The sequence below is a fragment of the Chlorocebus sabaeus genome, chromosome 21 (genome assembly GCF_047675955.1).
Source record: "Chlorocebus sabaeus isolate Y175 chromosome 21, mChlSab1.0.hap1, whole genome shotgun sequence".
Classification (NCBI taxonomy): domain Eukaryota; kingdom Metazoa; phylum Chordata; class Mammalia; order Primates; family Cercopithecidae; genus Chlorocebus; species Chlorocebus sabaeus.
In genome coordinates this window covers 108,831,006-108,850,176 of record NC_132924.1, presented here as the reverse complement: position 1 = coordinate 108,850,176, position 19,171 = coordinate 108,831,006, and the positions used below count along the sequence as shown (strand labels likewise).

General features: G+C 47.1%; 1 protein-coding gene across 1 annotated transcript; it reads left to right on the top strand.

Moving 5' to 3' along the window:
• Window positions 1–1,979: 1,979 nt before the first annotated feature.
• FAM180A (family with sequence similarity 180 member A) lies at window positions 1,980–17,635 on the top strand. The gene is made up of 3 exons (XM_007983031.3): window positions 1,980–2,706; window positions 14,637–14,737; window positions 17,200–17,635. Exons 1-3 carry the CDS (start codon window positions 2,631–2,633, stop codon window positions 17,542–17,544), a joined length of 522 nt encoding a protein of 173 aa, XP_007981222.1. The 5' UTR covers window positions 1,980–2,630; the 3' UTR covers window positions 17,545–17,635.
• The last annotated feature ends 1,536 nt before the right edge of the window (window positions 17,636–19,171 follow it).

The window sequence follows — 19,171 nt, the reverse complement described above, 5'->3', positions numbered from 1 at the left end:
CCCAATAAGGAGTTCCCAAAATATAAGACTTTAAGGCAGGCGAGGGGAGTGGTTTTGCATGCGGGCTATGAAATCACATAGACCTAGGTTAAAAATCCCAGCTCTACTAGCTGGATGACCTGGGACAAATTACTAAACCCCTCTGAGCCTGTTTCTTCATGTGTAGAGAGCTCACATGTATTCAACGCTTACTATGTACCAGATATTATTCCCAACATTTATACATATTAATGCATTGATTCCTTGAAACAACCCTATGAAGAAGAAATTATTATTATCCCCATTCTATAGATGGAGAAAATCAAGCCCAAGAGAGATTCGGGAACTCCACCAATATCACACACCTAGTCAGGGGCAGAGCTGGGATACAAAGATAGGCATCTTGCCCCAGAGCCTGCCCTCTCACCTTCTAGCTCCTCACTGCCCAATACAGGAGCCACTGGCTGCATGGAGCTATCAGGTACTTGAAACAGGGCTGGTGTGACTTGAGAAGTGCTGTAAGTGTGAAATACACATTAGATTTCAAAGACTTTATGTAAAAAAATATATAAAATATCTTGCTAATACTATATCACTTACTTGTAGAAATGATAGTATCTTGGATATATTGAATTAAATGAAAGATATTATTACTATTCATTGTACTTGTTTCTTCTTAATTTTTTTCTTTTTTTTATTTTTATTTTTTTGAGATGGAGTTTCACTCTTGTCACCCAGGCTAGAGTGCAGTGGCATGATCTCACCTCACCACAACATTCACCTCCCAGGCTCAAGAGACTCTCGTGCCTCAGCCTCCCGAGTAGCTGGGATTACAGGTGTGCACCACCATGCCCAGCTAATTTTTGTATTTTTAGGAGAGACGAGGTTTCACCATGTTGGCCAGGCTGTTCACGAACTCCTGACCTCAGGTGAACCGCCCACCTCGGCCTCCCAAAGTGCTGAGATTACAGGCGTGAGCCTCCACGCCCAGCCTCTTTTTACTTTTTTTAATATGAGTTGTAGAAAATGTTAAGTGATGTTTGTGATTCACACTACATTTCTGTTGGGGGGTACCGCTGGCTAGTGCCCTAAACTCCTAGTTCGGTGGATGCGTTAAATCAGTTAATGCAAGGAGGACACCTAACACCTAACACGCTGCCTGAAACAAATTAAGCACCTAATAGCTATTATTAATATTAGTGAGAGGACTGGTTTTCAAATATTGTAGTCCAGTATTTTTTTTCCCAAAAAAAAAAAAAAGTTTTTTCTAAATTTTTTTGAGAAAAGTTCTCACTCTGTCACCCAGGCTGGAGTAGAGTGTTATGATCATAGCTGACTGCAGCCTTGAACTCCTGGGCCTAAACGATCCTTCTGCCTCAGCCACCTGAGTAACTAGGACTACAGGCACATGCCACCACACCCAGCTAATTTTTTTAATTTTTTGTAGAGACAGGGTCTATTTTCCCTAGGTTGGTCTTGAACTTCTAGCCCCAAGCAATTCCCCCACTTCAGCCTCCCAAAGTGTTGGGATTACAGACGTGAACCACCATGCCCGGCTCGCAAACAACTTCTTATAACAGATAAAAGAGGAGCTTTTGCAGTAGCGTAGAGCTTCGAGGAGCCCTCTCCCGGAGCCCATTCACCCTGGGCACCACCTCCACAAACTGGAAAACCCACATGATGGCATAATCTTTAAGTGTCCTTCAAACTTTAGCATTCCCTATCATTCCAGAGAAGTTGAGAAAGTGGTATGGGAAAGAATTAAGGTGTCCGCGGCAGTATATTACAATGATTATGGTAAAACATTCCCATTTTGCTTGGGAAAATCAAAGTGGCTTGGTCCCAGGTCTAGGCACAGCCCAGAAATGGGAGCATCACCAATGCGAATTGGGGGTCACCTGTGGGCTCCTGGATCATTACCCATACACGTTCGCATGGACAATACCAATGCACCATGTCACCTCTCCACTTCAGCTGGGTCACAACCTGCCAGCTCCCCACCCACCCAGAACCTGGGCAGACCAGACACAGGCTCTAGGCAGGCGCCAATGTCCTAGTCTAGCTCCAGGGCCGGGCAACAGTGACACTCAGCCCAGGCACCACAATGATTTTGCTGTCCTGAAGGCAACTTAGGCTCAACCAGCCCTGGTGTCTGCCAGGCAGGCTCCCAACTCTGCCTCCAGCCCTCGCCCCTGGCTCTGGTATCGTATGTGTGGAAGGGGAGAGCAGCCAACTCTTCGCCGGGCTCTCTAACAAGTTCCGCGGGTCTGTTTGTTAAAGAAAAAATTCCAGTGGGTGCATCCAACACATGGAACTCAAGTACAGAAATTATATTTATCCGCCCCACTGCCAAGGAGATCACATGCCCCGTGAGTCACTCCAGATGTGCTCAAAAACAGAGTCTCTCTGTGGAAGCCCAGTCCCCCAATCCCAGAGAGAGTCAAATGAAGAGAGGTACCGACTCCTGTCCCACCCAGGACGCAGCCTTCAGCCTCCAGCCTTCTGAGGCAGAGTAGGCATTTCTGCACGTCTGCAAAAGGAAGGGAGGGAAGCACTCCATCATCTCACTGGGAAGAACAGCGCGGGCATACCTGCAGCTACTGGGGTTCCATTGGGCTTGAGCGTCGATTCATCACCTTTTGAAGGACAAGATGCATTGGAAGACGTTGCTGCTTCTGCTGTTGTATTCCAATGCTCAGGCTTCCATGTGCCACAGGTGGAGCAGGGGTGAGTTGCTTTTTATTCATTTGTTTGTCTGATGCTCATTATTCTTTTTTAAATGCAATTCAAAATTTGGAGGGAAGGACATTAGAAGCCCTGCACTCTCCTTTTATCTAATCTCTGTCAATTGCTTGATGCTTCTTGACATTTTCCCCCTTCTTAGAGGGTGATGGGGAAATGACACTGGAAAAAAATCAAAGCCCCTGAGGGAGCTAGGTTGAGGTGGAGAAACCAGAGAGCATCCCTTTCTGGTATCCCAGAGAGAACTCATTTCTGCTTCATAGAAAGTAGAACTCATTTCTTCGACTGCCCCCACCACCTGCAGCAGTTGGGCCAGACCGTCTGGAGAGCAGGTGCTGAGGTCTGCTGCTAAAATGATGGAGTGATGGGGGCTGGGATGCCAAAGGCCTGCTCCCTGGGGGAACGAGAGCAGAAGATCTACAGGACGTTGCCTCCTCACCGGGAGGGGATGCATCTCTGCAGCCAGAGGTGGGCAGGTGAGGAGAGCAACCCTTCAGCCTCCGCCGCACCCACCGGCCCCACCACCTCCTCACAAAGGAAGGGGCCCCAGCAAAGGCTGTTCTCTCATCACTGACTTCCTCCCTCTCAGGATGTAGTTCCTCCTAGCTGGATGGCATCTTTTCTCCATTTCCCTGGGACTGGCTCTGCTTGGTAGACACCGGGAGCACCTCGAGCCAGAGTTTATCACTGTTAGGAAAGGAGGTACCCACAGCACTGCCCACTCTTCACCAATATGAACGGAAATCTTTCCACTGCCTAAAGTCAACTGAGTTCACTCTCCCAGAAAGAACTGCAACAAGAATGGGCTCCTTCAAGTCAGGCCAGTAGGTATTTCTAGAGATGCAAAATTGGAAGGCAACTGGCATGGTGGCGTGGACGCACCTCCTGCTTGCTTCTCAAGGACCGTGTCAGGGAAGGAAGGAGTGGCCGGAGTGGGGATAGAGCAGCTCGAGAGAAGGATCTGAAATGGGAGGGAGGCAAAAGCTACTGTACTTATGCTGGGTTTTATTTCCTCACGGTTCAACCTGATATTAGAGACTTACATCTCTAACAGGGATATAAGTCTTTTGAGCTGAGCTGTGAAGTGATCATTGCCCAGAAACAAATAATATAGCATTCTTCATTTTTCTCATAACAACATTGCATACACATGCACATGCACATGTACACCCCTCCCTTTTCCTTTTTTAATTTTTAATGTTTAATTTCTGTGGGTACATAGTAGTTGTTTGTATTTCTGGGGTCCATTAGATGTTTTGATACAGACATGCAGTGAATAGTAATCACATCATGGAAGATGGGGTATCCATCCCCTCAAGCATTTATCCTTCGTGTTACAAACAATCCAATGATACTCTTTTATTATTTTTATTTGTTATTTCTTTACTTATTTATTTATTTTTGAGATGGAGTCTCAGGCTGGAGTGCAGTGGTGCAATCTCAGTTCACTGCAACCTCTGCCTCCCAGGTTCAAGCAATTCTCCTGCCTCAGCCTCTGGAGTAGCTGAGATTACAGGCACCCGCCACCACACTTGGCTAATTTTTGTATTTTTAGTAGAGATGGGGTTTCACCATGTTGGTCAGGCTGGTCTCGAACTCCTGACCTCAAGTGATCCACCCACCTCAGCCTCCCAAAGTGCTGGGATTATAGGTGTGAGCCACAGTGCCCAGCTCTCTTTTAGTTCTTTTTAAATGTACAATTAAGTTATTATTGACTATAGTCACTCTGTTGTCACACATCCCTGTTCATGATGTGCACAAACTTTGAGGTAGCACTTGGAAGTAAAGAGCAAAGAGATCTTGGAGTTGGGTTCTGTCGCTCCGCTCTTTGTCACACTGGGGATTTGCTTATTAAACGGGATAATAATGCCCACTCTTCCTAATGCACAGGCTGTTACAAAGCCAAAAGGGATCATTTGACTTGCAATATGGCTTATAAACATAACAGCCACATCATGAGCTACTCTGCAAGGGACCTGATTTAAGTTCCATCTCTATTTGGCAGTGTGATCTCAGACAAGTCTCTTAACCTCTCTGAGCTTTAGTTCACTAACAGGTGACATTAACATCCATCACATCAATAAAACTCACCCTCATGGTGTTACCGTGAGGGTCATATTCAAAAATATAGATGAAAATGCTTTGTAAATGACAAGGCATAATATAAATATTAGCTATTGCCTACCCATTTTTGAAAAATAAAAATTTTTCATTAAAGGAAGTTTGAGGCTCTTAACAGGAAAATCTATGGCAATATTCTGGGAGCAGCTTCTCTGGACCATGTCCTTCCACATCGGGGAAGGTCCTTCCACAGTGAGTTCACAATCCACTGACTCAAAGCCAGCCCATCTGATATCGAGGCCACTACGAGGCAGCGGATGTGACGTGCTAGATTAATGGCTCAAGTCAGCGCTCAGAGTCAACAAATTATATGGAGTCCCTCCAACCATCATCAAATGTCTTCCATGTAGCTGATTTTTTTTTTTCATTTTTAACATTTTTTTCTAATTATAAAAGAAATACACAATTCTTGCCATCTTTTTTTTTTAAGACGGAATAGGAGTCACACCCAAATGAATAACAGTTTTTCCAAATGTATTATTCATTTCACCTTCATCCTTACCCCCACCCTACCTCCTCAATTCAAAGTACTCAATTCAAAGTACTCCCTTTGGAAAGTCTTAGGGCAATCTCTTCCTGAGATTTTCCTCTTCCACTCCCTGCCCTTCAGCACCCCGCCCCACCGCTACCCCATGTCCATCCTCCTACCCTCCTGCTCCAACACGTAGAAATGTAGACATAAACCCACAGGCAATATGCACCCTGCTGTTAGGACTGTCTTTTTCCTACCATCCTCCCAGCCTTTGCCTAAGCGCTCTCTAGGATTCCACCCTGGGAGGCAGCTTTCCATGCCAGGATCCAGGATCACCCATTCCAGCCCCACCAGCTTGATGAAGACCAAATGACTCACCTGTGGCCAAGCCAGGAAAGCCACATCTACACACACACACACACAAACACACACACAGGTGGCCCACATCCCAGCACATACCAGGTCCTGCCAGGGCACTACTGGAAGGGGAAGGACTAGCCATACTTGAGAAACAAATATGCATCTATTAAGGAATATGAATATCTATGCTTTTGTTGAATACACACAAATTATTTTTTAAGTAGTTTAATAGAGCAGCCCTTCTATTTTTTGATGGAACTTACGTCATTTTCAGGTGTCCATTTTAGGGTTGTGTGTGTCCTCAGTCATGAATGTTCCATGAGGGAAAGGCCTGTGGTCAGTACTCAGTAAGTACTCACTGACTGCCAGGCATGGTGGTGCACGCCTGTAATTCCAGTGACTCAGGGGGCTGAGAGGCCAAGAGTTTGAGACCAGCCTGGAAACATAGTGGGACCCCCCCTCCCATGTCTTAAAAAATTAAAATTAAAACAAATTAGCTGGGTGTAGCAGCATATGCCTGTAGTCCCAGCTACTGAGAAGGTTAAGGTGGTAGGATCACTTAATGCCAGGAGATGAAGGTGGTAGGATCACTTAGGCCCAGGAGGTCAAGGATGCAGAGAGCTATGATTGAGCCACTTCACTCCAGCCTGGATGACACAGCAAGACCCTGTGTCCAAAAAGAAAATTGTTTTAAGTATTAACTGCCCAAGTGCCCCATACAGAGCCATCTTCTCACTCCACAGTAACTCCATGAGGCAGGTGCTATCTTGGCCATTTACAGGGAAGAAAACTGGAGAGAGGAACAAGAAGTGAAGTGCCCCAGCTCCCCCAACTGCAAGGGCAGGGTTGAAGTTGATCCCCGAGGTCCATCTGCTGTCAGAGTGCCCCGTGCTCATTCGTCCGCTCTGCATATTTCTCCATCCCCATGGGCCACTCACCTGCTCCCGGCAACCCCAAGCTCCCCCTACATGGTGGAGCTTTCCAGCCAAGAGGAGCTGGCTGCCACAGCCCTCTCAGGAGCTCTCCCAGAGGACCCCCACGCACAGGGCCGAGACCCTGGCTTGCTCAGAATAGCACTGTGTTTACAGAGGGCTGGTCCAGGAGCCAAAAAGCAAATGACATCCGTCAGATCTGGCAAAAGATCTTTTACAAATGAGAGCTTTTCCTTTCCACACCCACTGTCCTTTCCTTCGAGTTGCTTCAACTGATTCATTAAAAATACAGTTGTAGTTTGGCTTGAGATGGTCTGCAGCTTGAATCCTTTCCAACAAGCTATTTGCCACAAATGCTACACACAGTTCCGGGGAAAGCATGATTAGCCTGAATATCGTGCTACTGAACATATCGGAGGGATGGGAGGAAAGAAGAAAGAGACTTTTAACCCAGATTACAGAAAGTCAAAGAGAAGGTCGGGCTGCCCAACAAAGACAGGCTACTCCACTGGAGTGCCTCTGGCTGTTTGTCTAGGCAAGAAAGCTTTGAAGGGCTAAGGTGTGGGGGAGGTAGGGGACAGCACTCACTGAGATCAATTAAAAAATAGCTTCTTCCAGGCCCAAACAGGGACTCCTCAGGGATAAGGGGAGGGTGTGGTGGAGACAGAAGTCAACATCTACTTTCTGATCATTAGCCAAGAGCGAGAATCACAAATAAACTCTAGATTCACCCTATTAGAAAAGGAAGGATTTTGTAAAGCACTCTATTTGAAAAGAATAGAGCTTAGTGACCAGGGCAGGTAATGTGTTCCTATGGGATTATTTATTCATCTGATGAACAGGAAGGGGCATGATGCTAGGCACTGGGAGTACAACAGTGAACAAAATAGACAAAATCCCATACCCTCTAGTGAGAGGAAACAGGCAACAAATATATTTATATTTTAAAATAGGTGATTTGTTGGATGATAATGAAGTAGGGACCGAGGCTAGAGAGTCCAGAGGGTCGTAATTTTAAACAGAGTCATCACAAAGAGCGTTTTTCTCCAGCCACATTCAGGTGCACAGGGGCAGGTGTGGAATGGGTAGAGCTGGATTGTGCTTTTGCCAAGCAATTGCAAAGGAACAATAAAGGGCCAGGTGTGGTGACTCACACCTGTAATCCCAGCACTTTGGGAGGCTGAGGCAGGAGGATCACTTAAGGTCAGGAGTTCGAGACCAGCCTGGCCAGCATGATAAACAACCCCGTCTCCACTGAAAAAAAAAAAAAAATTAGCTGGGCATGGTGGCACCTGTAGTTCCAACGACTCAGGAGGCTGAGGCACAAGAATTGCTCGAACCTGGGAGCCAAGATTGTACCACTGCCCTCCGGCATGGGCAACAGAGCAAGACTCTTATCTCCAAAAAAAAAAAAAAAGAGGAACAATGAGGGAGAAAAGGAGAATCAAAGCAGGAGAGTGATCCTAAAAGTAGTAAAGTAGTCCTTTTACCTTGCCTATCACATTATTATAAGTCAAAGTCAGAGTTTTGAAAAATATGTGTGATCCATTTAAGAATACGTTTTCTATCAAATGCATAGGCATTCCTTCATTCATCACTAACTACCATTTATCCTTTCTGGAGTTATTCAGAACTGAAGAATGCCCAGGTACCTCTGGGCAGAGGTACCTACAAAAAAGAGCCTTGTTCACTTATCAGTGAGATTGGGTTTTGCAGCCTTGGAGATCTGGATTTTAATCCCAGCCCTACCTCACATAAATCGGATGGCCTAGGGCAATTTTCTTAACCTCCAAGTTTCTTCATCTGTAAAATGGAAAGTTCATATTTACCTCACAAGGTACCTATGGACAGCACAAGGCACACAGTGGGTGCCCCTGAGCTATTGCATTATTATATCTGAGCTCCACATGTTAAGAGCTTTAGTCTGAGCTCCAGAGGTATCTCTCAGCAGAAGACATGGACAGAACACGCTATAACACATGAATCATGAACTCTGGATCCAGCTCCTGGACTAACTCAGTCCATGTGGCATGACCTTTAGCAAGTGAGTCACTTGTTCTATGCTGGTCGGTCCCATGTGTCCTAGCTGCTCATTTGTGCAGGGAATCAAGGAGGAGTTGAACAGCGCTTGGTTTCCCCACCCCATGGCCAGCCTGGCAGCCAACTTCCATGCAAGTTGACCATTGAGTCTCAGGGCCCTTAGGACAGACACACTGAGTGGTCCTCATGGACACATTCACATCCTGAAGAAATGCCTGGACAGTGGGCTGGGCGGGGAGCATTGAATAGAGAAGAAAGTAAACAAATGGGCCCAATTGTACACAAGCAAAAGATGCACAAAGTCTGTGCTTCTGACATACATGTCACACCAACCTTCTTGTCTGAGGTTCAGTGCTCAGGCAGCACCTGGGAGGCGTGGGATCCTCCTGCCAGTCTCTGGTCTCCCCACCCCGCTCTTAGAGGGGGTGCCGTTGCTAATGGGCATCCAGGGAGGAGCACTCAGGCCTCCCTCCCATCAGCCTTGCAAAGGCTGGGCTGCCCAGAGCACTTTACTCACAGGGACCAGGGAGCAGGGAGCAGGGAGCAGGGAGCTGAACTTAAAGCGACCTCCATAAGTTTGAGGGATGGGGCAGAAGGAAAAGGAAGAAAAACCAGCAAAGCCCTGAAGAGTCTCCAGGGCTGTTGTTTTGGTTTGGTTTTATCACTACCTAGTTTATGTTTTCTTAAATCATTCCAAAATGTATCCGGAGACTGCACCTAGGGCACTGCATTACACACACACAGAGGTGAGGCAGAGGCTGCACACAGCCCATTCGCTCCCTCCCAGGACCTGGCAACCCTGATGAAACGGTTCAGGGTGGTGTGCAGCAAGATGCAAAACATGCGGCCTGGATGAAGAAAGATAGAGGTAGAGAAGGAAAACCACCAGGTACAGTGGGGTTCCCAGGAAAGTCTTCCTGCAGAAACAGGATTTTCTAAAATGTAGGAGCAAGTCTAGTTCCCAGCTTTGCACATATACATCTTGGAGTTTGCCAGCCCTTGTTTCGGCCATCAGCATTTCTGGTGGGGTCCAGCCTTTGTCATTATGGACAAGAACATCTTGGAGTGACTGTACATTGTGAAATTTGACCTCTGTGTTTTGACATTGATCAGATAGAGCTATTTGTCACCCACCACCTCCAGCCTCTCCAGTGGAGATTCCCTCTAGGTCTTGCCTCACACAGGGAGTCAGATCTGGGTGACTGCTGAACCACTGAGATGTCTGCCCTAGAGCTGGCTGCGCTCCAGCAGCCTAAGGGGCATAACCTTCCCTACCCCTGCCCAATGCACAAGGTCAAAGCAGCCACAGAAATGTGAGGGGCAGCACTGCTAGAGTTGGTGGACCAGTACAGGGGTGGGGGTGAGGAAGGGAGGGAGAGAGACCCATCTTTAAGATTCCTGTGCTTCCCACACATACATTCTGATTTTTTACTTTTTAAATTGATTGGTAGGACCTCTTTTTTAGCTTCTAGATATTGATCCTTATCAGTTACATTCATTGGAAATGCTTTCTCCCATTTGCTTGGCTTTTTCTTTTTTTTTTTTTTTTTTTTGAGATGGAGTCTCGCTCTGTCACCCAGGCTGGAGTGCAGTGGCCGGATCTCAGCTCACTGCAAGCTCCGCCTCCCGGATTTAGCCATTCTCCTGCCTCAGCCTCCCGAGTAGCTGGGACTACAGGCGCCCGCCACTTCGCCCGGCTAGTTTTTTTTTTTTGTATTTTTTAGTAGAGATGGGGTTTCACCGTGTTAGCCAGGATGGTCTCGATCTCCTGACCTCGTGATCCGCCCGTCTCGGCCTCCCAAAGTGCTGGGATTACAGGCTTGAGCCACCGCGCCCGGCCGGCAGCTTTTTCTTTTCTTTTTTTTTTTTTTTTTTTTTTTTTGAGACAGGGTCTCATTCTGTCACCCAGGCTGGCATACAGTGGCTAATCACAGCTCACTGCAGCCTTGACCTCCCAGGACCAATTGATTCTCCTGCCTCAGCCTCCCAAGTAGCTTAGACCACAAGCATGTGCCACCATGCCCAGCTAATTCTTTTTATTTTTAGTAGAGACGGGTCTCACTTTGTTGCCCAGGCTGGTCTCAAATTCCTGGGTTCAAGCTATCCACCCGCCTCAGCTTCCCAAAGTCCTGAGATTACAAGTGTGAGCTGCCGTGCCTGGTACAAACTTACATCCTAAAGCAATAGCCATTCCCCTTGTCTGAAGGCTGAAGCTATGTCTAAGTCTCTACCAAACTATGTTATTATTCAGTAGGATACCAAGAGCTATTGGAAATGACAGAGTTTCCATTATCAAGCTCAGCTTTGAATCAGGAAGTATTTTCTTCTTGGCTCTTTGAGAACTAGGGGTCCACCTGGCGTGAGCATGCTAAAGGCATGCTGCTGTTCGCAGGGCAACAATTGAGTGAAGAAAGTCCAGGTCTAAGATCATGAATAACTTCCAGGCAGGCAGCCACAGGCTGGCTGTGATTACAGGGAGAGAAAGGGCTCCACGCCCTGACATTCCCTCCCTATCGCCTTCATCTGCTGGGACTGAGGGTTTTGTTTTGTTTTGTTTTATTTGTGTGTGTGTGTGTGTGTTTTTTTTTTAAGGGAACAATACCTTTAATTTGGCAATAAGAGATAAATTCTAGCAGAATTAAAGAAGTAAAGTCGCTCTTAGATCCTATCCTAAGAAGGGGGTTTCATCCACCCCCTTTCTTCCTGGCGGGAAGAAAAGAAGAGCATGAAGAAAGAAACAGGCACACCTTGACCTAAGACCAACTCATCTCATACCAAGGAGAAAGCAGAGACAAAGCCCATGCCCTCTCTGTGCCTGTACTCCTCACCTCCAAGAACGTGATGACCTTGGTCTCTTCAGTTGGCCTTGTAAGGCCCCATCAGATAGGCAAGAACTCTGAATTGTTTTATGGTAGAAGGACACCATCGGCCTGTGATGTGGATAACACAGATCTGGCTGCCTACTGGAGAACCGGGAGCTGGAAAAAGTCCCAGTGCCTACGTTTCACTCCCAGAGATGCCCACAGATTGGCCTGGAGTGTGGTCTTGGGTATTCGGGTTTCTAAAAGTGCCCAGATGAATCGAATGTCTAGTCACGGCTGGGAACCACCGGTCTAACCAGAGAGCGGCCACACAGCCTAGGGTCCGCGTCTTCCACACAATTTCAGGTCAAGCTCACTCTCACTAGGACAGTGGTTCTCAACCTTGGCTGTCATTAGAAGCACTTAGGAAGCTTTATGAAATCATAATGTGTTGGTTGCACTCTGGTTCAGTTAAATCAGAACTCTGGAGCCAGATCCAAGAAACCGCTTTGGTGACTCTAACAGTGTGAACTAGTGGCGTCACAGACACCTCGCTCTCCTGCGTTCCACCTGACACTACAGGCACTGGCAGTGGATGAGCAGGGGCAAAGGCTTCCTCAAGCCATGAAATCTATGAATCTGTGGGAAACTGGCTCTTTTCTGGCAGACTCTGTTGAAATGCTGGGCTAGTGAATACTGCCATGGAGCTGATGGCTTCTTCCCCGAGCATGGTCTGGCAAAACAGAGCTGGTCACTCTGCTGGCTGAGGCGACCATTAGTGCAGGGATTTGGTCATCAACAGCTATGCCTGGCACACATCCCAGAAGCCTGCCAGGCTCTGCCATGAGTACAGAAATATAAAACTATATGGATCCCAGCCTTTGAGGAACTTGTGGTATCGATCATAAATGAGTTACTAAGAAAGTAATTTATAGCAATACTATGATAGGCTTTTCTGGGACATGGGAGATCCCCACAAGTGAGCTTTACAAGAAAGTTCCTCTAAGTTAAAGATGTTTCCTTTTTTGTTGTTGTTTTTATCACTTCTGATGGAAATCTTTCTAAAATGATTTCCATCCTTCTCTGCCTTTCTTTTTTTTCTTTTTTTCTTTTTTTGAGATGGAGTCTCACTCTGTCGCCAGGCTGGAATACAGTGTGGCACAATCTCGGTTCACTGCAAGCTCTGCCTCCCGGGTTCAAGCAATTCTCCTGCCTCAGCCTCCCAAGTAGCTGGGATTACAGGCACGCACCACCATGTCCAGCTAATTTTTGTATTTTTAGTAGAGATGGGGTTTCACCATGTTGATCAGGATGGTCTCAAACTCCTGGTCTCATGTGATCTGCCCGCCTTGGCCTCCCAAAGTGCTGGGATTATAGGGCCACCACGCCCAGCCTGCCTTCTTTAACTGTGTACACTGAACATAATTTGACCTTTTCTCGGTGGCTCAAGGGCACTATTATCAACTAGCAGAGCTGCCATGTATGATTAAGCAAAATATGCCTGTGCAACTTCAGGAGGTGCCAACACCTTATAGTCTTGACTTTTACCATTATTTCCCCAGTTTTCTGGTAGATCACAATCAAGTGTCTTAAAGAAGCTGTACCTTTTTCTATCAGCTGGCAGAGGGCTTGCCGATCATTTCTGCACAGTGCCTGCTCCCCAGAGGGTCCGTGGAGGTGACCAGGGCTATTTGCTCCTAGCCTGACGTGGTCATGGAGAACTGTAATTTATAATGATCTTTCCTATACCCTCTGATGTTCTGTCTTCTCCCTCACTTGACCCCAGCCAGTGCCTAATTCTTGCTATCCTGTGTACCTGTAGTAGCCATTCATCTTCCTCCAGTTACCACTTCTACATGCAACCACTGGGGAACGGCATTGTCAAGTCACTGACTTTATACTAAATGCATTCCTAAATCAGCCAGCCTTGGCTGGGTGCGGTAGCTCATGTTTATAATCCCAGCACTTTGGGAGGCCAAGGCAGGCAGACCACTTGAGGTCAGGAGTTCAAGACTAGCCTGGCCAACATGGTGAAATTCTGTCTCTACTAAAAATGCAACAATTAGCCGGGCATGGTGGCACGCACCTGTAATCCCAGCTACTTGGGAGGCTAAGGCAGGAGAATCACTTGAACCCAGGAGGTAGAGGTTGCAGTGAGTCAAGATTGTGCCACTGCACTCCAGCCTGGGTGACAGCGCAAGACTCCATCTCAAACAAACAAACAAAAAAATCAGCCAGCCCTTGGGGAAAGCTCTGAGCTTGACCCCACAATGATGCCCTAGATCCAAGGGCCAGGGTCTTGTGCAGCTCTCTTCCTTTATTTTGTCACCTGTGTTCAGATTCTTGGCAGCTATATTTTGGATGCGCCTGAGGTAGCCAGAAGCCTGATCTTCTGATTTAAAAGGGCATAAACCAGCACTTCATAGTGGTAACATGCTAAGATGTGTGCTGTGCTATCAGGGAACAGTGTTTTCAGGGAACTCACTCATTGACTTTGGAGCTTTTTGTTTGCTCATCATTTCTGCTTTGCTTTATTTTGCTTTGGTTTAATATAAATTCCCTAAGGCATGTGTATCCCTAGGCATATAGATTTTACAAAACTTTCTCAAATGGTTCCTCCTTTTTCTTTTTCTTTTCTTTTCTTTTCTCGTTTTCTCAGATGGTTCTGATGAGCAGCCAGTTTTTCAGCCACTGGTCTGGCATGCCTGAGAGCTTTTTAGGCCACACCAGGGGGGTGTGTCACCTCTCTCCTTACTCTATGTCCACCACCACTTTCAAGTCAGTCCTTTTTTTTTTTTTTTTACATGGAGTCTTGCTCTGTTGCCCAGGCTAGAGTACAATGGCGCAGTCTTGGCTCACTACAACCTCCACTCCCTGTGTTAAAACGATTCTCCTGCCCCAGCCTTCCAAGTAGCTGCAATTACAGGTACCTGCCACCACGTCTGGCTATTTTTTTGTAATTTTAGTAGAGACGGGGTTGCACCATGTTCGCCAGGTTGGTCTCGAACTCCTGATCTCAAGTGTTCCACCCGCCTCGGCCTCCCAAAGTGCTGGGATTACAGGTGTGAGCCACCAATCCTGGCCAAGTCAGTCCATTTTTAAGACTCCTTGACTACCCCGCAGGTGGATCAGAGGGAAAAGTTCTGGGTGCACACAGCAGCCAGGAACTCACTGTTTTCTTTCTTTCAGCCGTGCTCTTCCCTGCTGCCCACCGGCCAAAGAGGTCCTCATCACTGCCATTGAACCCAGTCCTGCAGACCTCCCTGGAGGAGGTGGAGCTGCTCTTCGAGGTAGGCAGAGGGGAATGTGCTCAATCCAAGTCACCCAAAAGGCACTGCACTTTCTCTCTCTTTTTTGGAAAAGGAGGAGTGACCTGAGCCCCTGACCATGAGTGACCCCTGCTGTGGTAGGGACTAGCCTAATTTGTAGAGGTCACAGATTCTTGCTCATTCATAAAGTATTCCTCATGCCTCCTGTCTTTCCCACATGCTATAACAGAGAATGATGGCGTTAGGAGTTCAGTTCAGTTTAAATTAAAATGAGAATTGGCCCATAGGCATCAATCCTGGCGCCCAGGCAGCGGAATGTGGCAAAATTCCCAAGCAAAGGCCTCGAGGCAGGACTTGCCAGGAAATGCCAAGCTGTTGTCTGGGTGCAGCCATGTCTCCAAGGCCCCGCGTGCGGTGACAGCAGTGCTGTCTGGATGAGCCGCCAGCCCAGCTGGGTTTCTGGAAGCCACGGACCACCCTGCCAGCTCTCTTCCACTGCCTCTCACCTTGCATCACTGAGACCCCACGCCTCCTCCAAACCACAGGGTCAGTTTCCCAAGGCCACCCAGATTGGTTCAGTGTTATGATTCCAGGCTCGAGATCTGAGCTTTAGTCCTGGCTCTGTCACCCGTCCGCTGTGCCACCTTGCATAAGCCATAGTTTCTCTCTGGGCCTGACTCTCCTCATCTGTTAAATGAGAGAATCCAACTATGCTGTCCAAAATTCCCCTCCAGCTGTGACATCCTCTGACTCCATGCACTAGGACTGTCTGGTTAAGAAAGAGACAGCTGGGCCAGGTGCAGTGGCTCGTGCTTGTAATCCCAGCACTTTGGGAGGCTGAGGCAGGTGGATCACCTGAGATCAGGAGTTCGAGACCAGCCTGGCCACCATGGTGAAACCCCATCTCTACCAAAAATACAAAAATTAGCCGGGCGTGGTGGCGTGCACCTGTAATCCCAGCTACTTGGGAGGCTGAGGCAGGAGAATCCCTTGAACCCGGCAGGTGGAGGTTGCAGTGATCTCAGATCATGCCACTGCACTCCAGCCTGGGCGACAAAGCGAGACTCCATCTCAAAAAAATAAAATAAAATAAGAGATAACTTGCTGTAGCCATGTAGTTAAGTCAGGAGAGATTTCAAATCCTGCCTTGGGAACCAGACTGGGAAATGCAGAGTCTTTGCCTAGTCTTGAACATGGGAGTCACACGAAGAGATCTATATTTCAGAAAGATCATAGACAGTGCCATGGAGGATGAACTAGGGCAGGGGAAGACGGAGACAGAGAGAAGAGTTAGGATTTGGAGTCATTCCGTCCCGACTGTGAGCCTGGCACTACGCAGGGAAGTGCATGGCAGACCCAGCTCCTATGCTTAGTGGGCAGGTGAGAGAAAAGGGCAAACGTCTGTATCCCACTTGATTCCTAGCACAATCCTCTGCATCCTTCAAACTCTGAACATTTTTCCAGAGGTCTTATAGTAAATATAAAGAAACTAGAGCTATACCCAAATAAATAGATTGTTTGCCAAGGATGTACTTCTTGACTTTTCCAAAAGCTGCCAAGAAGAATCAGTTAGAACATCAGTCATTTGGCTCGGCGCAGTGGCTCATGCCTGTCATCCCAGCACTTTGGGAGGTCGAGGCTGGGGGATCATCTGAGGTCAGGAGTTTTCGAGACCAGCCAGACCAACATGGTGAAACTCCATCTCTACTAAAAATACGAAAAACTAGCCGGGCATGGTGGCGGGCGCCTGTAATCCCGGCTACTTGGGGAGCTGAGACAGGAGAATCATTTGAACCCGGGAGGTGGAGGTTGCAGTGAGCTGAGATCGTGCCACTGCATTCCAGCCTGAGTGACAGAGTGAGACTCCATCTCAAAAAAAAAAAAAAAAAAAAAAAAAAAAAAAAAAAAAATCAGTAATTTTATGACCTTTATGTCTGAACTCTTTTTTGAAAGCTGGTTTAACACAGACGAGAAACAGGAAGGGACCAACAGCCCAATCCAGTCACACCTTGTCTTTGAATAGAAAAACCAAGCTAATGCAGAAAGAGTCTCCCAGCTTCTGTCTTAAAATTATCTGAAATAGTTGATGCTTTAGATGATCTTTGTTGGGTGGGAGAAAGAAAGGGAAGAAGGAATTTATCCAGGACACTAGAAACTATAATTAGTCCCTTAAATACTGGTTTTGAACCAGGCACTGTATTAGCTTTGTCCATATTTGTCTTATTTACCTCTCACAATATCCCAGTGAAGTAGATGCTGTTACTAATTATTTACACAGAGAAGGAAAGTGAGGCTCAGAGAAGTTAAGTAACTTGTCCAAGATCACAGAGCAAGTGAGAAAGTCACAACTGGAACTCAGGTCTCTTGGGTTCCAAAGCTCTTCTGGCAGCTGCCTCCCTAAGGGAAGGTGCGTGATAATGAATACAACTGTGTCCTCAGCAATGCCCCACTTCATATTTTTGCACATTCATGTTTCTCACCAGTTCCTGCTGGCCGAACTTGAGATCAGCCCTGACCTGCAGATCTCCATCAAGGACGAGGAGCTGGCCTCCTTGCGGAAGGCCTCGGACTTCCGCACCGTCTGCAACAATGTCATCCCCAAGAGCATCCCAGACATCCGCCGGCTCAGCGCCAGCCTCTCCAGCCACCCTGGCATCCTCAAGAAAGAAGACTTTGAAAGGACAGTGCTGACCCTAGCCTATGCAGCCTACCGCACAGCCCTGTCCCATGGCTATCAGAAGGACATCTGGGCGCAGTCCCTCGTTAGCCTCTTCCAGGCCCTGAGGCATGACTTGATGCGCTCCTCACAGCCGGGAGTACCTCCCTGAGAGACTGGCCCACACCAGGACCTCGGAACAGGGACCAGCACAGTAATCCAGAAAGTCTTCATTCTCTACTCCATTTACAGAGACCGGCAACAAAACACGTACCGCTGACACAGAGCAGCAGAGATCAAACACAGTAACCCCGATGCTCTTTTCTCCTTGTAGTTTCCTGGAAGACACATCTGATTCATGCCATCATGTGACCTGGAAGGGCTGGAGTAGTAATTCAAGATGCCTCCATGGGCAGAATGGGTTGCCTGTGGCAGGCAGAAGTCTGATATGCTTCAACCCAGAGCACCAGCCACACACACTCAAGAGTGAAGACAGGCCGGGCACAGCGGCTCATGCCTGTAATCCCAGCACTTTGGGAGGCTGAGATGGGAGGATTATTTGAGGTTAGGAGTTCAAGACCAACCTGGGCAACACAGTGAAAACCCATCTCTACTAAAATCACAAAAATCAGCCAGACACGGTGGCGCATGCCTGCAATCCTGGCTACTCAGTAGGCTGAGGCAGGAGAATCATTCGAACCCAGGAGGTAGAGGTTGCAGTGAGCTGAGATCATGCCACTGCACTCCAGCCTGGGGAACAAAGTGAGACTCTGTCTCAAGAAAAAAAAAAAAAATTAAAAAAGGATTGAGGAAAGAGCTAAAGGAGACATCATGGCAGGAAGATGGGGGACAGATTCCTTCCGTCCTAAGGGACTAGGGTGCTGGGATGAATGAACATTTTTCCAGAGGTTCTATAGTAAATATAAAGAAACTAGAGATATACCCAAATAAATATATTATTTGCCAAGGATATACTTCTTGACTTTTCCAAAAGCTGCCAAGAAGAATCCATTAGAAAATCAGTAATTTTATGACTTTTATGTCTGACCTCTTCTTTTTTGAAAGCTGGCTTAACACAGAAGAGAAACAGGAAGGGGCCCACAGCCCAGTCCAGCCATGCTTTGTCTTTGAATAGTAAAACCAAGCTAATGCAGAAAGAGTCTCCCAACGAACAAGGTGGCATGAAGGCCCATGCCTGTCTGTCTTCATGTGAAAATAATTTAGCATCATCAGAGCACTAAATGCTCCAAATAAAAATGATTTTCAGATGACAGAATTCTACCCTTTCAAAGGCCAAAACTTTCCTTTTAGAGATATTGACTCGATATCTATTTAAACTATACATACATATCACCTTAAGTTTTTGTTTAGTGTAAGATCATCATTTAAACATTCTTGTGTGTGTGTGTGTGTGTGTGTGTGTGTGTGTGTGTGAGAGATATGAGAGAGATGGAGTCTCGCTCTGTCGTCCTGGCTGGAGTGCAGTGGCACTATCTCGGCTCACTGCAACATCTGCCTCCCGGGTTCAAGTAATTCTTCTGCCTCAGCCTCCCGAGTAGCTGGGACTATAGGCGTGCACCACCACACATGGCTAATTTTTGTATTTTTAGTAGAGACGGTTTTTTGCCATGTTGGCCAGGCTAGTCTCAAACTTCTGGCCTCAAGTGATCCACCTGCCTCGGGCTCCCAAAGTGTTGGGATTATAGGTGCAAGCCATTGCACCCGGCCATATCATCATTTAAATATTCTAATGAAGGAGTTGGATAAGATAATCTCTAAGACTCCTACCTATGAAGTTT